The 19,217-nt window shown below is 44.4% G+C and overlaps 1 protein-coding gene across 2 annotated transcripts; it reads right to left on the bottom strand.

The window, feature by feature from the left end:
- Window positions 1–10,119: 10,119 nt before the first annotated feature.
- On the bottom strand, window positions 10,120–17,889 carry tut1 (terminal uridylyl transferase 1, U6 snRNA-specific). 2 transcript variants are annotated; one of them, XM_046367910.1, is made up of 10 exons: window positions 17,685–17,889; window positions 17,104–17,294; window positions 16,267–16,473; window positions 16,000–16,114; window positions 15,685–15,812; window positions 15,359–15,612; window positions 15,000–15,109; window positions 14,666–14,788; window positions 13,988–14,080; window positions 10,120–12,167 (listed from the first exon to the last, which is right to left on the bottom strand). In XM_046367910.1, exons 1-10 carry the CDS (start codon window positions 17,761–17,763, stop codon window positions 11,023–11,025), a joined length of 2,445 nt encoding a protein of 814 aa, XP_046223866.1. In that variant the 5' UTR covers window positions 17,764–17,889; the 3' UTR covers window positions 10,120–11,022. The 2 variants fall into 2 exon arrangements, with proteins under 2 accessions (XP_046223866.1, XP_046223867.1); XM_046367911.1 differs by having other exon boundaries at window positions 10,125–12,167; window positions 15,359–15,585; window positions 17,685–17,888.
- Window positions 17,890–19,217: the final 1,328 nt, after the last annotated feature.

A 19,217-nucleotide genomic window follows, 5' to 3' on the forward strand; every position in this document is an offset into this window, starting at 1 on the left:
CCTTAAATCCAGACTTTGACCACACACCCACCACTGAATAGCAGGCTAGTGATTGCTTTGCAATGCATGCAGTTAGCCACTGATTCCTTACAAACTACTCATTGCTGAATTTACGATTTTCAACTTGTTGTCTAATGTTTATATCCAAAGGCCGATGAGCACTGATATGTTTTATCTATAATTTCACTTCATATGACAAGGATTGAAAAGGATTTGCCAGTAGATTGTCGACTTGATTCATGATGATGACTGCTAGCTAAGATTTTGACATGATCAGTCCAATCAAAGCTACTGTAGATATAACTTGATTTGACATAATTTTATCTGTGGCCAATGACCTTGAGCGTTCTTGGATGGGCACTTATAATGTAACTCTATGGCAGCACCCTCGAGTTATCCTCGTAGATTTTGCGGTTACTTAGTGTTCCCATGAGTGACAGAACACTGAGCCATCACGGCTCAACTAGAGAACACTTTTTTTTTGCTCTGCCCCACCTGCCCTGAATGACGGGTCGCCACTGCATGTAGTGTATTGCAATGTCATAGTTGACTTGTTACTTAGCATCTTTGCTGTACGTATGGTCCTGTACATATGGTCTCCCGTCGCTGAAGGAGACATCCCATACCCCAAAAACATATTTATCAGCACTCTGGTTGACCTATTTCTGAGAAGCTTTTCCCGTCACCGATGGCAAATCTATAAACTAATCCAGAATGCCTTACCAGTCGGTACAGGCTATACAATGTGTGAAAATAAAAGTTTATATTCACTTTTATAGAGTTTACAGAATTCACACCATATCTCCCTAAAGGTGCGCTGCCATCTGAGATCAGTGAACTTGGAAAAATGTAGATTTAAACATTTATTTTTTACCATAGTATAGCCCGTATCAAATAAAATGTGATTTGATGAGTAAGTTAATTGAAATGACGTGGAAACAAAGTAGATTCAACACGTGTGTCCCCAGTGGGATGGGGCAAGCATTCAGCAAATCAGCAATACCAGCCTACAGGAGGAGTTTGTGTAAATTAATCTGGAGTATTTGTCTTAATGAGTCGCTGCTCAGGAGAAGATTGTAATCGGTGTTCAAATTGTCTCTATTGACTCTGGTCTCATCTGTGGAAATGTAATTAATGGGAATTTAGATCCATGTGTAATATGGTAACAGGATAGGCCAGTGCATAAAAGCCTACATTCTTTAATTTAATATCAAAACTAGGTTTATAAATGTTTTTCTTCAAGAAACGTTACATTGATAACTTTGTTGCATACTTACCTGAATAAGTCAGTTATGTATAGAGAAGAATAGCCAAGAAGTCTTTGTATATGCAATTGCAGAGAAACATGTAAAATGGTCATAAACGCACCCATATCGGTGTAGGTGTATGTATGAATGACCCTAATGAGTCATTTCTTGTTGAATTATTCATATGAGATAGCCTATAAAATACACCAGCCGAGGGAAAAAAATAAACCCCAAATAGCAGTAATTCTGTAGGCCTACACCTACATAATTCCAGATTGCATTATAGATAGAATGACTATATGATGCAGTCTCCATGTGACCTGCTGGAGTGAGAGGTCAGAAGAAAGACTAGTCACAGATGAATAATATGGTTGTTAGTCTGATCATATAAAAATACAGCCTTAGAGCACACACACACACACACACACACACACACACGCACGCACGCACGCACGCACGCACGCACACACACACACACACACACACACACACACGCACGCACGCACGCACGCACGCACGCACGCACGCACGCACACACACACACACACACACATTTATTTTGTACACATCTCTACGTTATCATAGCAAATATAGATGTGTATAACCTGTGATTGCATACAATGCTTCTAATCCTCTAATACCGAACATGATTTTGTGTTCTACGTTGATGTGTTCTACGTTCTGTGTACCGCTCCGTCACCACACATGAAGTTCCCTCTCAGGAATTTAATTGAACAATTTGACTGATATGAATACCCTATGATAAGGACTGTAGGGTGTCATGTGAACAGTAGACCATGAAGGTCTAGAATAAACAGAGGCCATTGCCCTGGGTGGGATAAAGGGGAGCTGAGACTTGATATGATACTGAGTCACAGCAATTGCGTAATAGTATTCTACACACAATACCCCATAATGACAAAGCAAAAACAGGTTTTTAGAAATGAAATACCTTATTTACATAATTATTCAGACCCTTCGCTATGAGATCCGAAATTGAGCTCAGGTGCATCGTTTCCATTGATCATCATTGAGATGTTTCTACAACTTGATTGGAGTCCACCTGTGGTAAATTCAATTGATTGGACATGATTTGGAAAGGCACACACCTGTCTATATAAGGTCCCACAGTTGACATTGCATGTCAGAGCAAAAACCAAGCCATGAGGGCAAAGGAATTGTCCCCAAGAACACAGTGGCCTCTATCATTCTTAAATGGAAGAGGTTTGGAACCACCCAGACTCTTCCTAGAGCTGGCTGCTCATCCAAACTGAGCAATTGGGGGAGAAGGGCCTTGGTCAAGGAGGTGACCAAGAACCAGATGGTCACTCTGACAGAGCTCTAGAGTTCCTCTGTGCAGATGGGAGAACCTTCCAAAAGGACAACCATCTCAGCAACCCTCCACCAACTAGGCCTTTATGGTAGAGTGGCCAGATGGAAGCCACTCCTCAGTAAAAGGCACATAACAGCCCGCTTGGAGTTTGCCAAAAGGTCCCTTAAGACTCTCAGACCATGAGAAACAAGATTCTCTGGTCTGATGAAACCAAGATTGAACTCTTAAGGCCTGTATGCCAAGCATCACGTCTGGAGGAAACCTGGCACCATCCCTACGGTAAAGCATGCTGGTGGCAGCATCATGCTGTGGGCATGTTTTTCAGCAGCAGGGACCAGGATACTAGTCAGGGTTGAGGCAAAGATGAACGGCGCATGCAGAAAGAGTGGGGTGCGTGTGTGTGTGTGTGATTTTGCATGATTTTGCATTATTTTGCATGTGAAAGTGCACACATTCTTATGTGTGTGTGTGACATGCAGACTATTTCCTGATTTAAAAATGTTTGTCTGAGAAGTTGACTGTGATGTCGGTACGTAGTTTAACCTCCCTCATCTCTCTGTCTGCGACTACTTATCCCCAAGTGTATCTCTCTTATCTAGCCTGAAAAGCAATAAGAAACGTGTCAATACCAGGATTATTATTTTTATTTTTTTACCAGGATCATTGTTGAGAACATGCTAAATGATTATATAGATATAATTTACATTTTAATCACATTTTTACCATATTGAGTAAAGAGAATCCCTCAAGAATTAGGTATACAAATGAAAAATTCTAGCGTCCGTACAGAGGGGTCACTAACTATTGGCACCCTTGATAAAGATGAGCAAAAAGTGTATAAAAAAACAAATACTGAGCTATACTGTATGCTCAAAAAAACTGAAAATGTATATTATTTTATATTAATACAGAGAAAGAGATTTGGTTTAATAAGTAATACTAAGCAATCTAAAAAAAGATAGGGCTAAAATTGATTGGCACCCGTTTTCCATATTCCAGCACCCTACCCTTGCAAGGATAACGACACAGCCTTTTTCTAGAATGTTTTATGAGATTGGAGAACACGTCAGGAGGGATCTTAGACCATTCCTCCATACAGAATCTTTCCAGATCCTTGGTATCCTTTGTCTGCGCTTATAGACTGCCCTCTTCAATTCAAACCACAGGTATTCTATTTTAAAAATCCACTCCATATTCAAACGTATACGAACAACAACTTACAGACGCACACAAACAATGACTACATCTCATCTGCCCAGACCTGCATGTTCACACCCCCATCCCTAGTGCCTGCATGTTAACACCCCCATCCCTAGTGCCTGCATGTTCACACCCCCATCCCTAGTGCCTGCATGTTCACACCCCCATCCCTAGTGCCTGCATGTTCACACCCCCATCCCTAGTGCCTGCATGTTCACACCCCCATCCCTAGTGCCTGCATGTTCACACCCCCATCCCTAGTGCCTGCATGTTCACACCCCCATCCCTAGTGCCTGCATGTTCACACCCCCATCCCTAGTGCCTGCATGTTCACACCCTCATCCCTAGTGCCTGCATGTTCACACCCCCATCCCTAGTGCCTGCATGTTCACACCCTCATCCCTAGTGCCTGCATGTTCACACCCCCATCCCTAGTGCCTGCATGTTCACACCCCCATCCCTAGTGCCTGCATGTTCACACCCCCATCCCTAGTGCCTGCATGTTCACACCCCCATCCCTAGTGCCTGCATGTTCACACCCCCTTCCCTAGTGCCTGCATGTTCACACCCCCATCCCTAGTGCCTGCATGTTCACACCCCCTCCCTAGTGCCTGCATGTTCACACCCCCATCCCTAGTGCCTGCATGTTCACACCCCCATCCCTAGTGCCTGCATGTTCACACCCCCATCCCTAGTGCCTGCATGTTCACACCCCCATCCCTAGTGCCTGCATGTTCACACCCCCTCCCTAGTGCCTGCATGTTCACACCCCCATCCCTAGTGCCTGCATGTTCACACCCCCTCCCTAGTGCCTGCATGTTCACACCCCCATCCCTAGTGCCTGCATGTTCACACCCCCATCCCTAGTGCCTGCATGTTCACACCCCCTCCCTAGTGCCTGCATGTTAACACCCCCATCCCTAGTGCCTGCATGTTCACACCCCCATCCCTAGTGCCTGCATGTTCACACCCCCATCCCTAGTGCCTGCATGTTCACACCCCCATCCCTAGTGCCTGCATGTTCACACCCCCATCCCTAGTGCCTGCATGTTCACACCCCCATCCCTAGTGCCTGCATGTTCACACCCCCATCCCTAGTGCCTGCATGTTCACACCCCCTTCCCTAGTGCCTGCATGTTCACACCCCCATCCCTAGTGCCTGCATGTTCACACCCCCTTCCCTAGTGCCTGCATGTTCACACCCCCTCCCTAGTGCCTGCATGTTCACACCCCCATCCCTAGTGCCTGCATGTTCACACCCTCATCCCTAGTGCCTGCATGTTCACACCCCCATCCCTAGTGCCTGCATGTTCACACCCCCATCCCTAGTGCCTGCATGTTCACACCCCCTCCCTAGTGCCTGCATGTTCACACCCCCATCCCTAGTGCCTGCATGTTCACACCCCCATCCCTAGTGCCTGCATGTTCACACCCCCTCCCTAGTGCCTGCATGTTCACACCCCCATCCCTAGTGCCTGCATGTTCACACCCCCTTCCCTAGTGCCTGCATGTTCACACCCCCTCCCTAGTGCCTGCATGTTCACACCCCCATCCCTAGTGCCTGCATGTTCACACCCCCATCCCTAGTGCCTGCATGTTCACACCCCCTCCCTAGTGCCTGCATGTTAACACCCCCATCCCTAGTGCCTGCATGTTCACACCCCTTCCCTAGTGCCTGCATGTTCACACCCCCTCCCTAGTGCCTGCATGTTCACACCCCCATCCCTAGTGCCTGCATGTTCACACCCCCTCCCTAGTGCCTGCATGTTCACACCCCTTCCCTAGTGCCTGCATGTTCACACCCCCTTCCCTAGTGCCTGCATGTTCACACCCCCATCCCTAGTGCCTGCAATATTGTTTGCCACTTGGACCTTAAATTGTATCAATTTGTTTTTCTTTGTCGCCCCATGCTATTTCAATATTTTTTTTAATCATTCGATTTTTCCATTGTGTTAATGATGGCGGATTGATTGATTTCCACATATTTAGTATACTTTTTGTTTTTGTGATGAGTCCAGCCCATTGGGTATCTCACTACATCCACATAAGCCATGTCTTGAAATATGCAGACCGACGGGATTAAAAGTAAGTTTACATTGTAACACCTTTTTGACAGCCAACTTTCTAGCTCCGCCCACAATTTTCAGACTTCCCAGAAAGCATGGATTATTGCATCATTATTAGTTTTACACTTATGACATGACTCTGCCGTTGTGCTGTAGAAACCCAAAGTGTTTTCAATGGGTTTCAAGTCCTGAGACTGGAAATGTGGATTTCTTTGTGAATTTTGATGTGTGCTTGGGGTTATTGTCTCACTGGAACATCCACTTGTGGCCAAGTTTCAACCTCCTAGCAGAGGCAACCAGGTTTTGGGCTGAAATATCCGGGTACTGGGTATAGTGAATGATGCCGTTGACCTTAACAAGGGCCCCAGGACCAGTGGAAGCAAAATAGGCCCCATAACATCAAAGATCCACCAGTATATTTTACAGTAGACAAAGGATATCAGGGATCTGGAAAGATTCTGTATGGAAGAATGGTCTAAGATCCCTCCCAATGTGTTCTCCAACCTCATAAAACATTCTAGAAAAAAACTCGGTGCAGTTATCCTCGCAAGGTGAGGTATTGAAAGGTATTGAAAACAGTGGCATCAATCATTTTGACACGTTCTTTTTGAGAAATATAATTACTTGTTAAACAAAATCTTTCTCTGAGCAATTGTATTAGTATACATTTAAGAGAATACAATAATATTATAGAATTATTTTTGCCATTTATGCTCATCTTTATCAAGGGTGTCAATCATTTGGAGCCCCACTGTACCTTGCTCTTGCACCCCTCACATCCGGCCTATGGGATAGCAGTAAAAGCACAGTGTATCCCACTACAACTTGTCCGTTCTCCCGTGATACTAATCTACTGACTCTTTCTGTTTACCCAACTCGCAATAAAAGTCAATGACAAGAAACAACAGGCAGAAGGCAAACTCATCTCCTCACTCGATCGCCGTCTCCACGGGTAAACATTCAGAAGTAACAGAAAATAAAGAAAAGGCAAACAGTTTAGTTTTTCCAAGGCTCATTGACCCAATAAACTTCTCCAGATAAGTCTCAGGCTAATGCACTCCAAGAAGGCAGCAAATACAACTCAGTCACAACCACACACCACATTTTGTTACTAATGTTGGTGTGCCCATTACTCAATTACAGGTGTAACTAATAACAATGTATGTGCTGATGATCCTTCTTTAACAGTGAACATTTGACATTTACTTTACATAGGAGGTGGTGTGATGGTGCTTTGTTGGTGACACTGTCAGTGATTTATTTAGAATTCAAGGCACAAATAACCAGCATGGCTACCACAGCATTCTGCAGCGATACGCCATACCATCTGGTTTTCGCTTAGTGGGACTATCATTTGTTTTTCAACAGGACAATGACCCAACACACCTCCAGGCTGTATAAAGGCTATTTGAACAAGAAGGAGAGTGATGGAGTGCTGCATCAGATGACCTGGCCTCCACAATCACCTGACCTCAACCCAATTGAGATGGTTTGGGATGAGTTGGACCGCCGAGTGAATTAAAAGCAGCCAACAAGTGCTCAGCATATGTGAGAACTCCTTCAAGACTGTTGGAAAAGCATTCCAGGTGAAGCTGGTTGAGAGAATGCCAAAGAGTGTGCAAAGCTGTTATCAAGGCAACGGGTGGCTACTTTAAAGAATCTAAAATATATTTTGATTTGTTTAACACTTCTTTGTTCACTGCATGATTCCATGTGTTATTTCATAGTTTTGATGTCTTCACTATTATTCTACAATGTAGAAAAAAAATATTTAAAAAATAAAGAAAAACCTTTGAATGAGTAGGCGTGTCCAAACTTTGACTGGTACTGTATGTAAATATAAATATGTATTCCATGGAATACCAGATATGGTAATACTATGTTAGTATGCATGTTAGAAGGCAAGACCAAAATCCTCTGTTTGAAAAACCTCTCGCTTTGAAGAGGAGACAATATGATTGTACCCTATTTTGTACTCATGACACTTACTGCTTCCAAACATAGTAGCATAGTAGAGGGAGGACTAATGCACAGAAAGAAGCCCACGCACTTCATTTCATGGATGTCTCCCCAGAGAAATCTGACTCCTTCCAGTAGTATTGCAAGGCTAATTTAGCGTTATCTTCTGATTGAGGCAGCCACTAATGTGAGCAGAGTGCTTTCCAGTGATCCAGTCAACCCGGTCTGTTTGCACTGCAGACTTCATCAATGGATATCACTGTCTGTTAGTGCAATAATTTATGAATACATGAAATGCCCTGAAAAGCCCTCGAGCGTCACTTAGAAGCACTACCGAATAACAGTAACCAAAACAATGAGATGGCATTTCCCAGGGTTTTTCCATTTAATGTGGGGAACATAATCCTTGAGTCACCACACATGGGACAGAATATATTGGCAGAGTAAGACATGCCTTCCGATCGGGATGTCATTTGTAGCTTATGTGTCCAAAAATGCTTCACTCTTCTTACACGTAAAACCCTCTACGTACACAGCCTTCAGTTCTGCTAGCTGTGGATGAGAAACGTTGCTTTGATTCCCTTGCAACAGATGCAGCTTGTCATCTCCACAGAGGAACAAAGCCAGTCTGCCTGTAGAAGCAATTAACCCCCCCCCCTTCTTAAAAAGATCTGACTAATTAAACCAATAGAAAGCCAACTGATATATCTGTTTAAGACAGAAAAGACAGCCACATAAACCTTATTTCCATGGGTAACTTTATTTACTCAGTCTGTTGGGAGTTAGGACTAATTGATGCCATTGATCTGAATACGTGGGAATGTAGGGTGTCTGGGGAACAAATTGACACAGTGGCTGTATCATGGACACCAATGACACCGAATATTAAATTAGGTGGGTTTTTTCCCTAATTAAAGATTGACGCTAGTGTCACAACAAACAAAACAACAATTATGTAAGAACGTTAAAAGATTCAGAAGCAGAATCAATTCGTGATGGTATTGATTACTCAGAGAGCTCCATGAAACTGACAATGGTTGGGCAATTAGCCTACATGAAATAATTCTCCATTGCAATAGTCTGCATATAATATACACGCATCTACAAAAGCAATTAAGAGAAAATGGTGGATGTTCCCTGTTGGACTTCATCGTTGGGACAGATCATGGGGGACAATAGCTAATATTTTGCTATATGGCAAAACTCAATTTCTTATTAAATTTCTTCCAGCCTTATGTTCTGACAGTGGTGTACTAGGACATGTGTAAAACATCTAACAAGCAGGGCTTCTATGAGTCTTTGATGTACTGCGAAGACAGACTTCAAAGACAGTGCAGGAATGATGAGTGCAATGGTGACAGAGCTTTTAGGCTTTGTTTCATGAACTAAACATGTACATTTTGTTCTGTGGTCACTTCAGTCTTCAGTGATAGCATGGTTCTAGTAGCTACACTACATGACCAAAAGTATGTGGACACTCATTCCAAAATCATGGACATTAATATACAGTTGGTCCCCCCTTTGATGCTATAGCAGCCTCCACTCTTCTGGGAAGGCCTTCCACTAGATGTTGGAACATTGCTGCAGGGATGATTCAACATCCATTCAGCCACAAGAGCATTAGTGAGGCCGGGCACTGATGTTTGGCGATTAGGCCTGGCTCGCAGTCGGCGTTCCAATTCATACCAAAGGTGTTCGATGGGGTTGAGGTCAGGGCTCTGTACAGGGCAGTCAAGTTCTTCCACACCGATCTCGACAAACCATTTCTATATGAACCTCGCTTTGTGCGCAAAAGCATTGTCATTCTGAAACAGGAAAGGACCACAAAGTTGGAAGCACAGAATCGTCTAGAATGTCATTGTATGCTGTAGCGTTAAGATTTCCATTCACTGGACCTAAGGGGCCTAGCCTGAAACATGAAAAACAGCCCCAGACCCTTATACCTCCTCCACCACACTTTACAGTTGGCACTATGCAGTGGAGCAGGTAGCGTTCTCCTGGCATCTGCCAAACCCAGATTCATCTGTCAGACTGCCAGATGGTGATGTATGATATCATCACGCCAGAGAACGCATTTCCACTGATCCAGATGGCGGTGAGTTTTACACCACTCCAGCCGGCGTTTGGCATTGAGCACAGTGATTTTAGGCTCGTGTGCGTGCGGCTGCTCGGCCATAGAAACCCATTTCAGGAAGCCCCCTGACGAACAGTTATCGCTCTGATGTTGCTTCCAGGGGCAGTTTGGAACTCGATGAGTGTTGCAAACAATATAATTTAAAAACATAAAATACCTTCAACATTTTTTAAAAGTACCGTGAGCTGATATTTTGGCCATACCGCCCAGCACTACGCCTATCCACTGCCAACTATGGCGGCAGATAGCCTCGGTAATAAAGCAGCATATCTGCCTGAGCAATTGCGGTTGTTGGTCTGTCGTATGAGCAGAGGCCTATCTGGACCAGGCTTCCAGTAAACACACTTCCCCTGGCATAGACCTGTGTCTGCCAGGCTGTTTCAATGGTGGACAGAGGGTCAATGATGCATGCACCATGTAATTATGACCTGTGTAACATCATAAACAGGCAAGTCCCCCTGGAGACCTTAGGTAGACAGCCTACCATTGTGATTTATGGACATGGGAGCTTGTCCAATAGTTAAACATTGGATAGATTCTGTGGCACAACGGCGCCAAGACAAAGGGCAAAAGTCGGCATGTGGGGGAAAAGAAAAATAAAATTGTCCCATCGCTTGATAAAATATGTTTTTCATTTAATTCCAACTGTTGAGAACAGTATTCAATAGCCTTTAATTTCCTTCAACCCCCCTCCCCATAAAACAAGATGTCAAACTAAACAAATCACTGAAACAATACAAAGGAGTGCATTGCTGCAGGGCACTTGCCAACCCTAATCTAAAACATACCTAACTTAATAGCATGACAGAGCACAATCAATTTTCACAATGTTTTCATGGCTTTATCAAAACCATTACTCAAGCTCTTTCATAACACTTCAGAGCCATCTTGGTCAGATCCGTTTTTGGAAGAGACAACTCCTTTAGTTTTATCAACAACAAAAAATCTCCCATAATATGAAAATAGTGCAAAGTGGCCAGTTTCAACCACTCTTCCACTATTCAGAAGAAAAAACAAAAAGTGATGATTATCAGAACCCACACAACCCTTTTAAAAAAACAGTCTGACGTCATCTGACATCATCTACCCAGTCTTCCCCATCAGTGTGTCGGCCATCTTGGGCAGGAACATCTCCAGGAAGTGAAAGAAGTCCTGGAACAGTCCGGCACCATCGGCAGAGGGTCGAAACTTGATCACGGCCTTGGTGCTCTCTGTGCCGCCCACCACCTGGGCCTGAACCTGGAACTCCAGCGGCTCCTTGTCCTCTGGCTCCTTGTCCACAATGTGCTTAGTCACCTGGGTCTCCAGCTCCACACTGCTGCCCTCTGGCCTGGAGTCCATGTCCATTCCACCTTTAAGCAGCTCCCTCCTTACCTTCCGCCGGCCCGCCCACACCCTGTGCCTCTGGATGTAGGTCCAGTGTGGAGAACCGGGCTGGGACCCGATGTAACTGTCCAACCTGGGCCTCTTGCCCTGCGGGGACACGGAGTCACCGCTGCTCTCAGAGGACAACAGGGGTCTCTTGGTTCCTGGGGTGTCCTTGCTCTGTGGGCTGCAGTCACTGGAGGCAAGGCGGCTGGCGTTCTCACCGTGGTCGTTTGTCGATTTGCCAATCGGAGACGCAGTATCCATTCCGTCAGCTCCAGTGCTTTCCCCCATGCCAGTGTTAGTTAGGCTGCACTTAAGGACTCCCTGAATCACCTCCTCCACAGCAGAGCACACCTTCTGGAACCAGAGCAAGCGGAAGCCGTCCCCGGCAGAGTGCAGCTGGCTGCGGACCACCTCGGGGAGCGACGCCGCCTTGAAGGGGATGCTGATGGCTAGTTCCCGCTCTGCCCCCTCAGCCCCCTTGTGGTGGTGAGGGCCCTCGTCCCGGGGGGTGAAAAGGCGCACCAGGCCCCACACCTTACCTTTGGTGGACTTGCGCATGTACTGCAGGCTGCGGCAGTACTTCTCTGCCTCCTGGCACTCCCTTTGAAAGCTCCTCTGGCTGCGCTCAGTCAGGTTGCCCGCAACATTGTGGTGCAGCTCAAAGGGGTCCAGCACATTGAGGGGGCCAAGCTTGGGGCCTGAGGACCTCTCCTGCTCCATGGCCTCCCCTTCCCCCTTTACCTTGTCTCGGCTAAGAAAGCTGGTGACAGGGAGAGAGCAGCCCTCCCTGATGGAGATGACAGAGCTGGCAAAGTCAAACTGGGCATAGAAGGAGAAGAAGCCTGACAGCAGGGCACCTACAGAAAAAAAGAAGAAGCTTCAAGCCATTGTTCAATCTAAAAGAAATCAATGGATAAAATGGCATCTTCAATTCTACTACTGATATTCTAATGTCTTCTGTAGCTCAGTTGGTAGAGCATAGCGCTTGCAACACAATGATAGAGGGTTTGAGTCCAGGGATCACTCATGTAGGCACGCATGACTAAGTTGCTTTGTATAAGTGTCTGCTAAAGGGATATATATATATATATATAATATATCACACACAGTGGGGCAAAAAAGTATTTAGTCAGCCACAAGTTCTCCCACTTAAAAAGATGACAGAGGCCTGTAATTTCCATCATAGGTACACTTCAACTATGAAAGACAAAATTAGAAGAAAAAAAATCCAGAAAATCACACTAGGATTTTTAATGAATTTATTTGCAAATTAAGGTGGAAAATAAGTATTTGGTAAACTACAAACAAGCAAGATTTCTGGCTCTCACAGACCTGTAACTTCTTCTTTAAGAGGCTCCGTCCTCCACTTGTTACCTGTATTAATGGCACCTGTTTGAACTTGTTATCAGTATAAAAGACACCTGTCCACAACCTCAGTCACACTCCAAACTCCACTATAGCCAAGACCAAAGAGCTGTCAAAGGACACCAGAAACAAAATTGTAGACCTGCACCAGGCTGGGAAGACTGATTCTGCAATAGGTAAGCAGCTTGGTTTGAAGAAATCAACTGTGGGAGCAATTATTAGGAAATGGAAGACATACAAGACCACTGATAATCTCCCTCGATCTGGGGCTCCATGCAAGATCTCACCCCGTGGGGTCAAAATGATCACAAGAACGGTGAGCAAAAATCCCAGAACCACACGGGGGGACCTAGTGAATGACCTGCAGAGAGCTGGGACCAAAGTAACAAAGCCTACCATCAGTAAAACACTACGACGCCAGGGACTCAAATCCTGCAGTGCCAGACGTGTCCCCCAGCTTAAGCCAGTATGTGTCCAGGCCCGTCTGAAGTTTGCTAGAGAGCATTTGGATGATCCAGAAGAAGATTGGGAGAATATCACATGGTCAGATGAAACCAAAATATAACTTTTTGGGAAAAACTCAACTCGTCGTGTTTTGAGGACAAAGAATGCCGAGTTGCATCCAAAGAACACTACTGTGAAGCATGGGGGTGGAAACATCATGCTTTGGGGATGTTTTTCTGCAAAGGGACCAGGACGACTGATCCGTGTAAAGGAAAGAATGAATGGGGTGATGTATGGTGAGATTTTGAGTGAAAACCTCCTTCCATCAGCAAGGGCATTGAAGATGAAACGTGGCTGGGTCTTTCAGCATGACAATGATCCCAAACACACCGCCCGGGCAACGAAGAAGTGTCTTCGTAAGAAGCATTTCAAGGTCCTGGAGTGGCCTAGCCAGTCTCAAGATCTCAACCCCATAGAAAATATTGCCAAAAAAGGGTATATAACAAAGTATTGAGACAAACTTTTGTTATTGACCAAATACTTATTTTCCACCATAATTTGCAAATAAATTCATTACAAATCCTACAATGTGATTGATTTTCTGATTTTTTTTTGTTGCTCATTTTGTCTGTCATAGTTGAAGTGTACTTATGATGAAAATTACAGGCCTCTCATCTTTTTAAGTGGGAGAACTTGCACAATTGGTGGCTGACTAAATACTTTGTTTGCGTATATATATATATATATATATATATATATATATATATATATATATATATATATATATATAAATAATTGAATGCTGCCCATCCTTTTTTCCCCTGCATGGTTAGATGTATTTTTCATGCAATTTTTTGGTGTAACCTACACAGATCCTGGGTGTTCTTGCTGGGGGGCACAGCAATGGGCTGACTGGGGAAGGTGCAGTTCCAGCCTTCGATCACGCACTCTTCCTCCTCACCTTAGAGGAAGAGAAGAACAGAGAAAAACAAACAGAGAATTGCCAGAGAATTTAATGTTAATTTCTCTACCATAAGCTGTCTCCAAAGTCGTTTTAGAGGATTTGGCAGTACTTCCAAGTGCCCTCACAACTGCAGACCACGTGTATGGAGTCGTGAGGGCTTGCGGTTTGCTGATGTCAACGTTGTGAACAGAAGGCCCCCATGGTGGCGATGGGGTTATGGTATGGGCAGGCATAAGCTACGGACAACGAACACAACTGCATTTTATCAATGGCAATTTGAATGCACAGAGATACCGTGACAAGATCCTCACGCCCATTGTTGTGCCATTCATCCGCTGCCATCACCTTTTGTTTCAGCATGATAATGCACGGCCCTACGTCTAAAGGATCTATACACAATTCCTGGAAGCTGAAACTGTCCTAGTTCTTCCGTGGTCTAGCACACTCACCACACATGTTGTATGTTGTGCTTAGATTTTTTTGTTCAGAATAGAAATGCCTTGAGATGAGATGCGTGTTAAGGTCATGCATGTTCCATTTGTGATGAGCTTTAAAGAGGTGAAGACAGGAAGTAGTACATACAGGCCATGTCCTTCAGCTGGTCCAACGTGGGGAGAACAGGAGGGTCACACTTCTGCAGATAGAAGATCACCAGCAGTGTCAGAGCATAGTTATTCAGCAAGGGTCCAGCACCGCTGGGGTTACCTACAGGAGAAACACCAGAGAGACAAAACAGTTATGACAAGCATGTAGCACAAAGAGGCATAATACTGCATCATCTGTAGACAAAAAAAAAAAGGTCACAGAAAGTCCACAAGCAAGGTTCTGCTGACGCCTACTGAATACTGTTCAAAATGGTGTTTGATCTAAAAATGATGTTAGTCTCTCCTACAGGGGAGCTGTGAAGGCCACTCACCAGCCAGCTGCTTCTGTTTAGCCCAGTAGCGGACGGTGTAGACCAGAGGGCGCAGCCTGGAGTCCAGCCCTGAGCACAGCTGCAGGAAACGGGTGTTCCTCACCGCCAGTCTGAGGGGTGGAGGAAGTGAGATTAGGAAGGTTGGCTGGAGGGGGGGGACCCTTTGTGGCCCGTCGTGCTTATCTTCATACCCAAAGTACTATGAGTTGCTCTCTGGGACTTTTCTGATCATTATTAGGTTTCTAGGACGAAGGGGTAGTGGTCAGCTTGGTTCTGGGCCATACACAGTACAGTAGCAATAGAGATGCATTAAATGACTCGTACTATTTAATTATGACAGTAGCATTGTATAGGCTGACCTATTATTGATGGTCACGTCCCCCTGGAGGTTGAGCTCCTTGTGGATGAACTTAACCACAGGGAGGCGAGCGCCACTGACCGGCATGACCTTGTGCACCCCAGGGACGCACTTTCTCAAGATGGCCGCTACCAGCTCTAGCACTTCAGCCGGCGAGGCAGTGGAGAGGTCGATGTCGGACAGGATGGAGTCCTCAGACCGGGTGTCGTCCGATGGGCCTTCCCCTGCCTGGAGGACATCAGAGGAAGAGGAGTGCTGGAGATAGCATGGGTAATTTAAAATACATTGAGACGCTGGGGGACGTTATAAAAGTTGACACCACAATACCTGTTCAGAAGAATTCTTGGCCCGAGCTTGGAACACCTTGGTGTTGTCCAGGTCCAGGAACAGATCCAAGTCACAGGAGTGGATGTCAAATGTGTTGACGGAGGAACCGAAGGCCAGGATCTGACTATCTGTACCAAGACCACACACAAACATCAAAGGCCATCATTTATGCACCATATCACTGAAACGGGGTCAGCTATTTTTCATCCCCCTTGTGGTTAAGATTATGAATGGAGGTAATCTGATCCTTGATTTGTGGTTAGGGGCAATTTGTACTTCAAGCTACATGATTGGGCTCAATGAAAGTTGGACTACCTGGGAAGAACTCTGTAAACACCTCCTGGAGCAGTTGCACTAGTAACTCTCTGGCCTTTTTCTCATTCTCCCCCAACTGGAATCGTTCCACCACACTCTGCATCTGTTCATTCACCTGGAGACAGAGAACCACTTCAACAACACATCATATCCATCAGCACTTTGATACTTACCCTTTTTATCATTCCCTACATTAATAGCGCATATCAGACAGAGAGAGTCATGGAACATGAAATGAGGAGGGACACTAAACTAAGGAACACTTACCGAAGCAGTCTGGCACAGCTCTTTGGTGAGCCGCTCCAGTATCTGCTGCAGGTTCTTGGAATCCTGCCTCTTTTTAGGGATCAGTTTGAACTCCTTGTTCTCCCTGGGTTTCACCCGCAGCTTCAGACCGTTCATGTCGTGCTCTAACCGGGACAGCGTGGCCTGCAGACTGTCATTCTCACTGAATTCCACAATAGCGTACACACCCTGTGGACGGAAGACAATGGATTATAGACATATGACAAGGGGTATGTCCGAGGCTTGTGTCAACCAACTGTTTGGGCTGGGGGGCCATAAGAATACTGCAAATAATATTCCTCTCCAGCTAGCTATGGAAAAAAACCTTTATAAAGCAATGGATTATCCTACCATTAAATGTTTTGCATGTCAGCAATCAAGTTTAAGAGGTCTAACTTTCAAATCTGCCTGATTTCTTTATTTTGAAAGTGACATATCTTGAAAACTTGATTGATGACATGCAAAACATTTTGGGACTATATCAACAATGGACTAATGAAAGAGTTGTCCTTTAATAATTATGGTTTGGGATGTTCAATCCATCAGGCATTATTTTTCAACCAACCTTTACTTGCCGATACTTCCTTCATTCAGCTTGGAAGGTACCAGTGTTTTCTAAACTCCCATGGCTAGTTGCAGGTGGAACTTTGGAATTTAGCAAATGCTAAATTTGCGCCATGAAGTAATCTGACAATGTATATGCCGCCATCTTTTCAATTTCTGATTGAGAGAATATAATATTGAGAGAAGAGATGGCAGCAAGATGATATTGACAATGGCCCCAATCCTAGATCAGCACTCCAACTACTTAGAGCTCACCTTGTCTTTGTCCATGATTACTTCTGACACTGGTCCAAACCTTTGGAAGTAGTCTACAAGGTCAGCTTGAGCTGTATCCGGTTTGATCCCACTGACAAACACACTGTTCTCCACCTGAGCCTTCCGAGTCGCCCGCACTGTGCTCAGCTTCACATGCTTTCGCCCTTTCACATGGGCATCCAGACTGGCCTCTGTAGATTCAGTGTTTTCCAGTCAGTAAAGAAAATTGGTCACAAAACTGATATGCATAACGTTAGATTATCCAGCAGACATGTGTAAAACTAAGCCAGCGTCCGTATCAATTGTCATGAATTCATATATCTAGCTAAGCATTTACTGTAGGTATCTACTTCTGTAAACTGAAATTGATAAAATATCATAGAAATTCTAAAAGGTTAGCTAGCTAACGTTACTGTCCTAGCCACCTGTACGATTGGCTGATTAGTTTACAACCGACAGAGTAATGAACTAGTTAGCTATCTTATAAAGTAAGTTAGCCATATATCTGGTTGGTTTGTGGCTAACCGATAGCTAGCTAACGTTAACTGCAACCAAATAGCAAAACGACGACATTCACTTACTATTGGGTACATTCACATTGCATAGGATGCAATGAAAACCTCTCGCAGTGGATCGTATGTCTTTGTCCAAATCTTCCATTTCGCAAGAAACCAAATAAATAATTCAACAAAGTAAATTATTATTTTTTTCTTCTCAAATCTCCCTCCGTCGTTCACCGTGCGTTCTTCTCCTTAGTCCATCCGCTATCTCATCCGGGTAAATGTGCAAACCTCAATTACTAGTTCCGCTAGAAATATGAATGTCATAATTTGAAATGTACATAATATTGCATTCTGGATTGCATTTTTTTTTACAAATTAAAATCTAAATATGTCAATAACCTAAGACAGACGTGGCATTTAAAACTTGTTGCACAGAGTATCTGCTAAAAACTGCTCCCCTTTATCGCTGGATGGGTGGGTCTGAGAATGTATTTCAGCGAAATTTAGGGGAGATGCGCTTCCTTCATACTCGAGCTGTGCTCGAATACCCATACCAACGTATTGTATACTACATACTTAATGAGTATACACTACCGGTCAAAAGTTTTAGAAAACCTTCTCATTCAAGGGGTTTTCTTTCATTTTCTACATTGTAGAATAATAGTGAAGACATCAAAACTATGAAATAACACATTAAATCATGTAGTAACCAAAAAAGTGTTAAACAAATCAAAATATATTTAATATTTGAAATTCTTCAAATAGCCACCCTTTGCCTTGATGACAGCTTTGCACACTCGTGCCATTCTATCAACCAGCTTCACCTGGACACTTTTCCAACAGTCTTGAAGGAGTTCCCACATATGCTGAGCACTTGTTGACTTCTTTTCCTTCACTTTGCGCTCTGACTCATCCCAAACCATCTCAATTTGGTTATGGTCGGGGGATTGTGGAGGCCAGGTCATCTGATGCAGCACTCCATCAGTCTCCTTCTTGGTAAACTATCCCTTACACAGCCTGGAGGTGTGTTGGGTCATTGTCCTGTTGAAAAACAAATGATAGTCCCACTAAGCCCAAACTAGATGAGATGGTGAATCACTGCAGAATGCTGTGGTAGCCATGCTGGCTAAGTGTGCTTTGAATTCTAAATATATCACAGTGTCACCAGCAAAGCACCACCACACCATAACACCTCCTCCATGCTTTGCAGTGGGAAATACAGATGCAGAGATCATCCGTTCACCTACACTGCATCTCACAAAGCAATAGCGGTTGGAACCAAAAATCCACTGGTCTAATGTCCATTGCTTGTGTTTCTTGGCCCAAGCAAGTCTCTTCTTATTATTGGTGTCTTTTAGTCGTGGTTTATTTACAGCGATTCGTTCATGAAGGCCTGATTCACAGTCTCCTCTAAACAGTTGATGTTGAGATGTGTCTGTTACTTGAACTCTGAAGCATTTATTTGGGCTGCAATTTCTGAGGCTGGTAACTCTAATGACCTTATCCCTCCTATCCTCCTGCTGCAGAGGTAACTCGGTCTTCTATTCCTGTGGTGGTCCTAATGAGAACCACTGTCATCATAGTGCTTGATAGTTTTCTGTATTGACTGAC

The sequence above is a fragment of the Oncorhynchus gorbuscha genome, linkage group LG11 (genome assembly GCF_021184085.1).
Source record: "Oncorhynchus gorbuscha isolate QuinsamMale2020 ecotype Even-year linkage group LG11, OgorEven_v1.0, whole genome shotgun sequence".
Classification (NCBI taxonomy): Eukaryota; Metazoa; Chordata; class Actinopteri; order Salmoniformes; family Salmonidae; genus Oncorhynchus; species Oncorhynchus gorbuscha.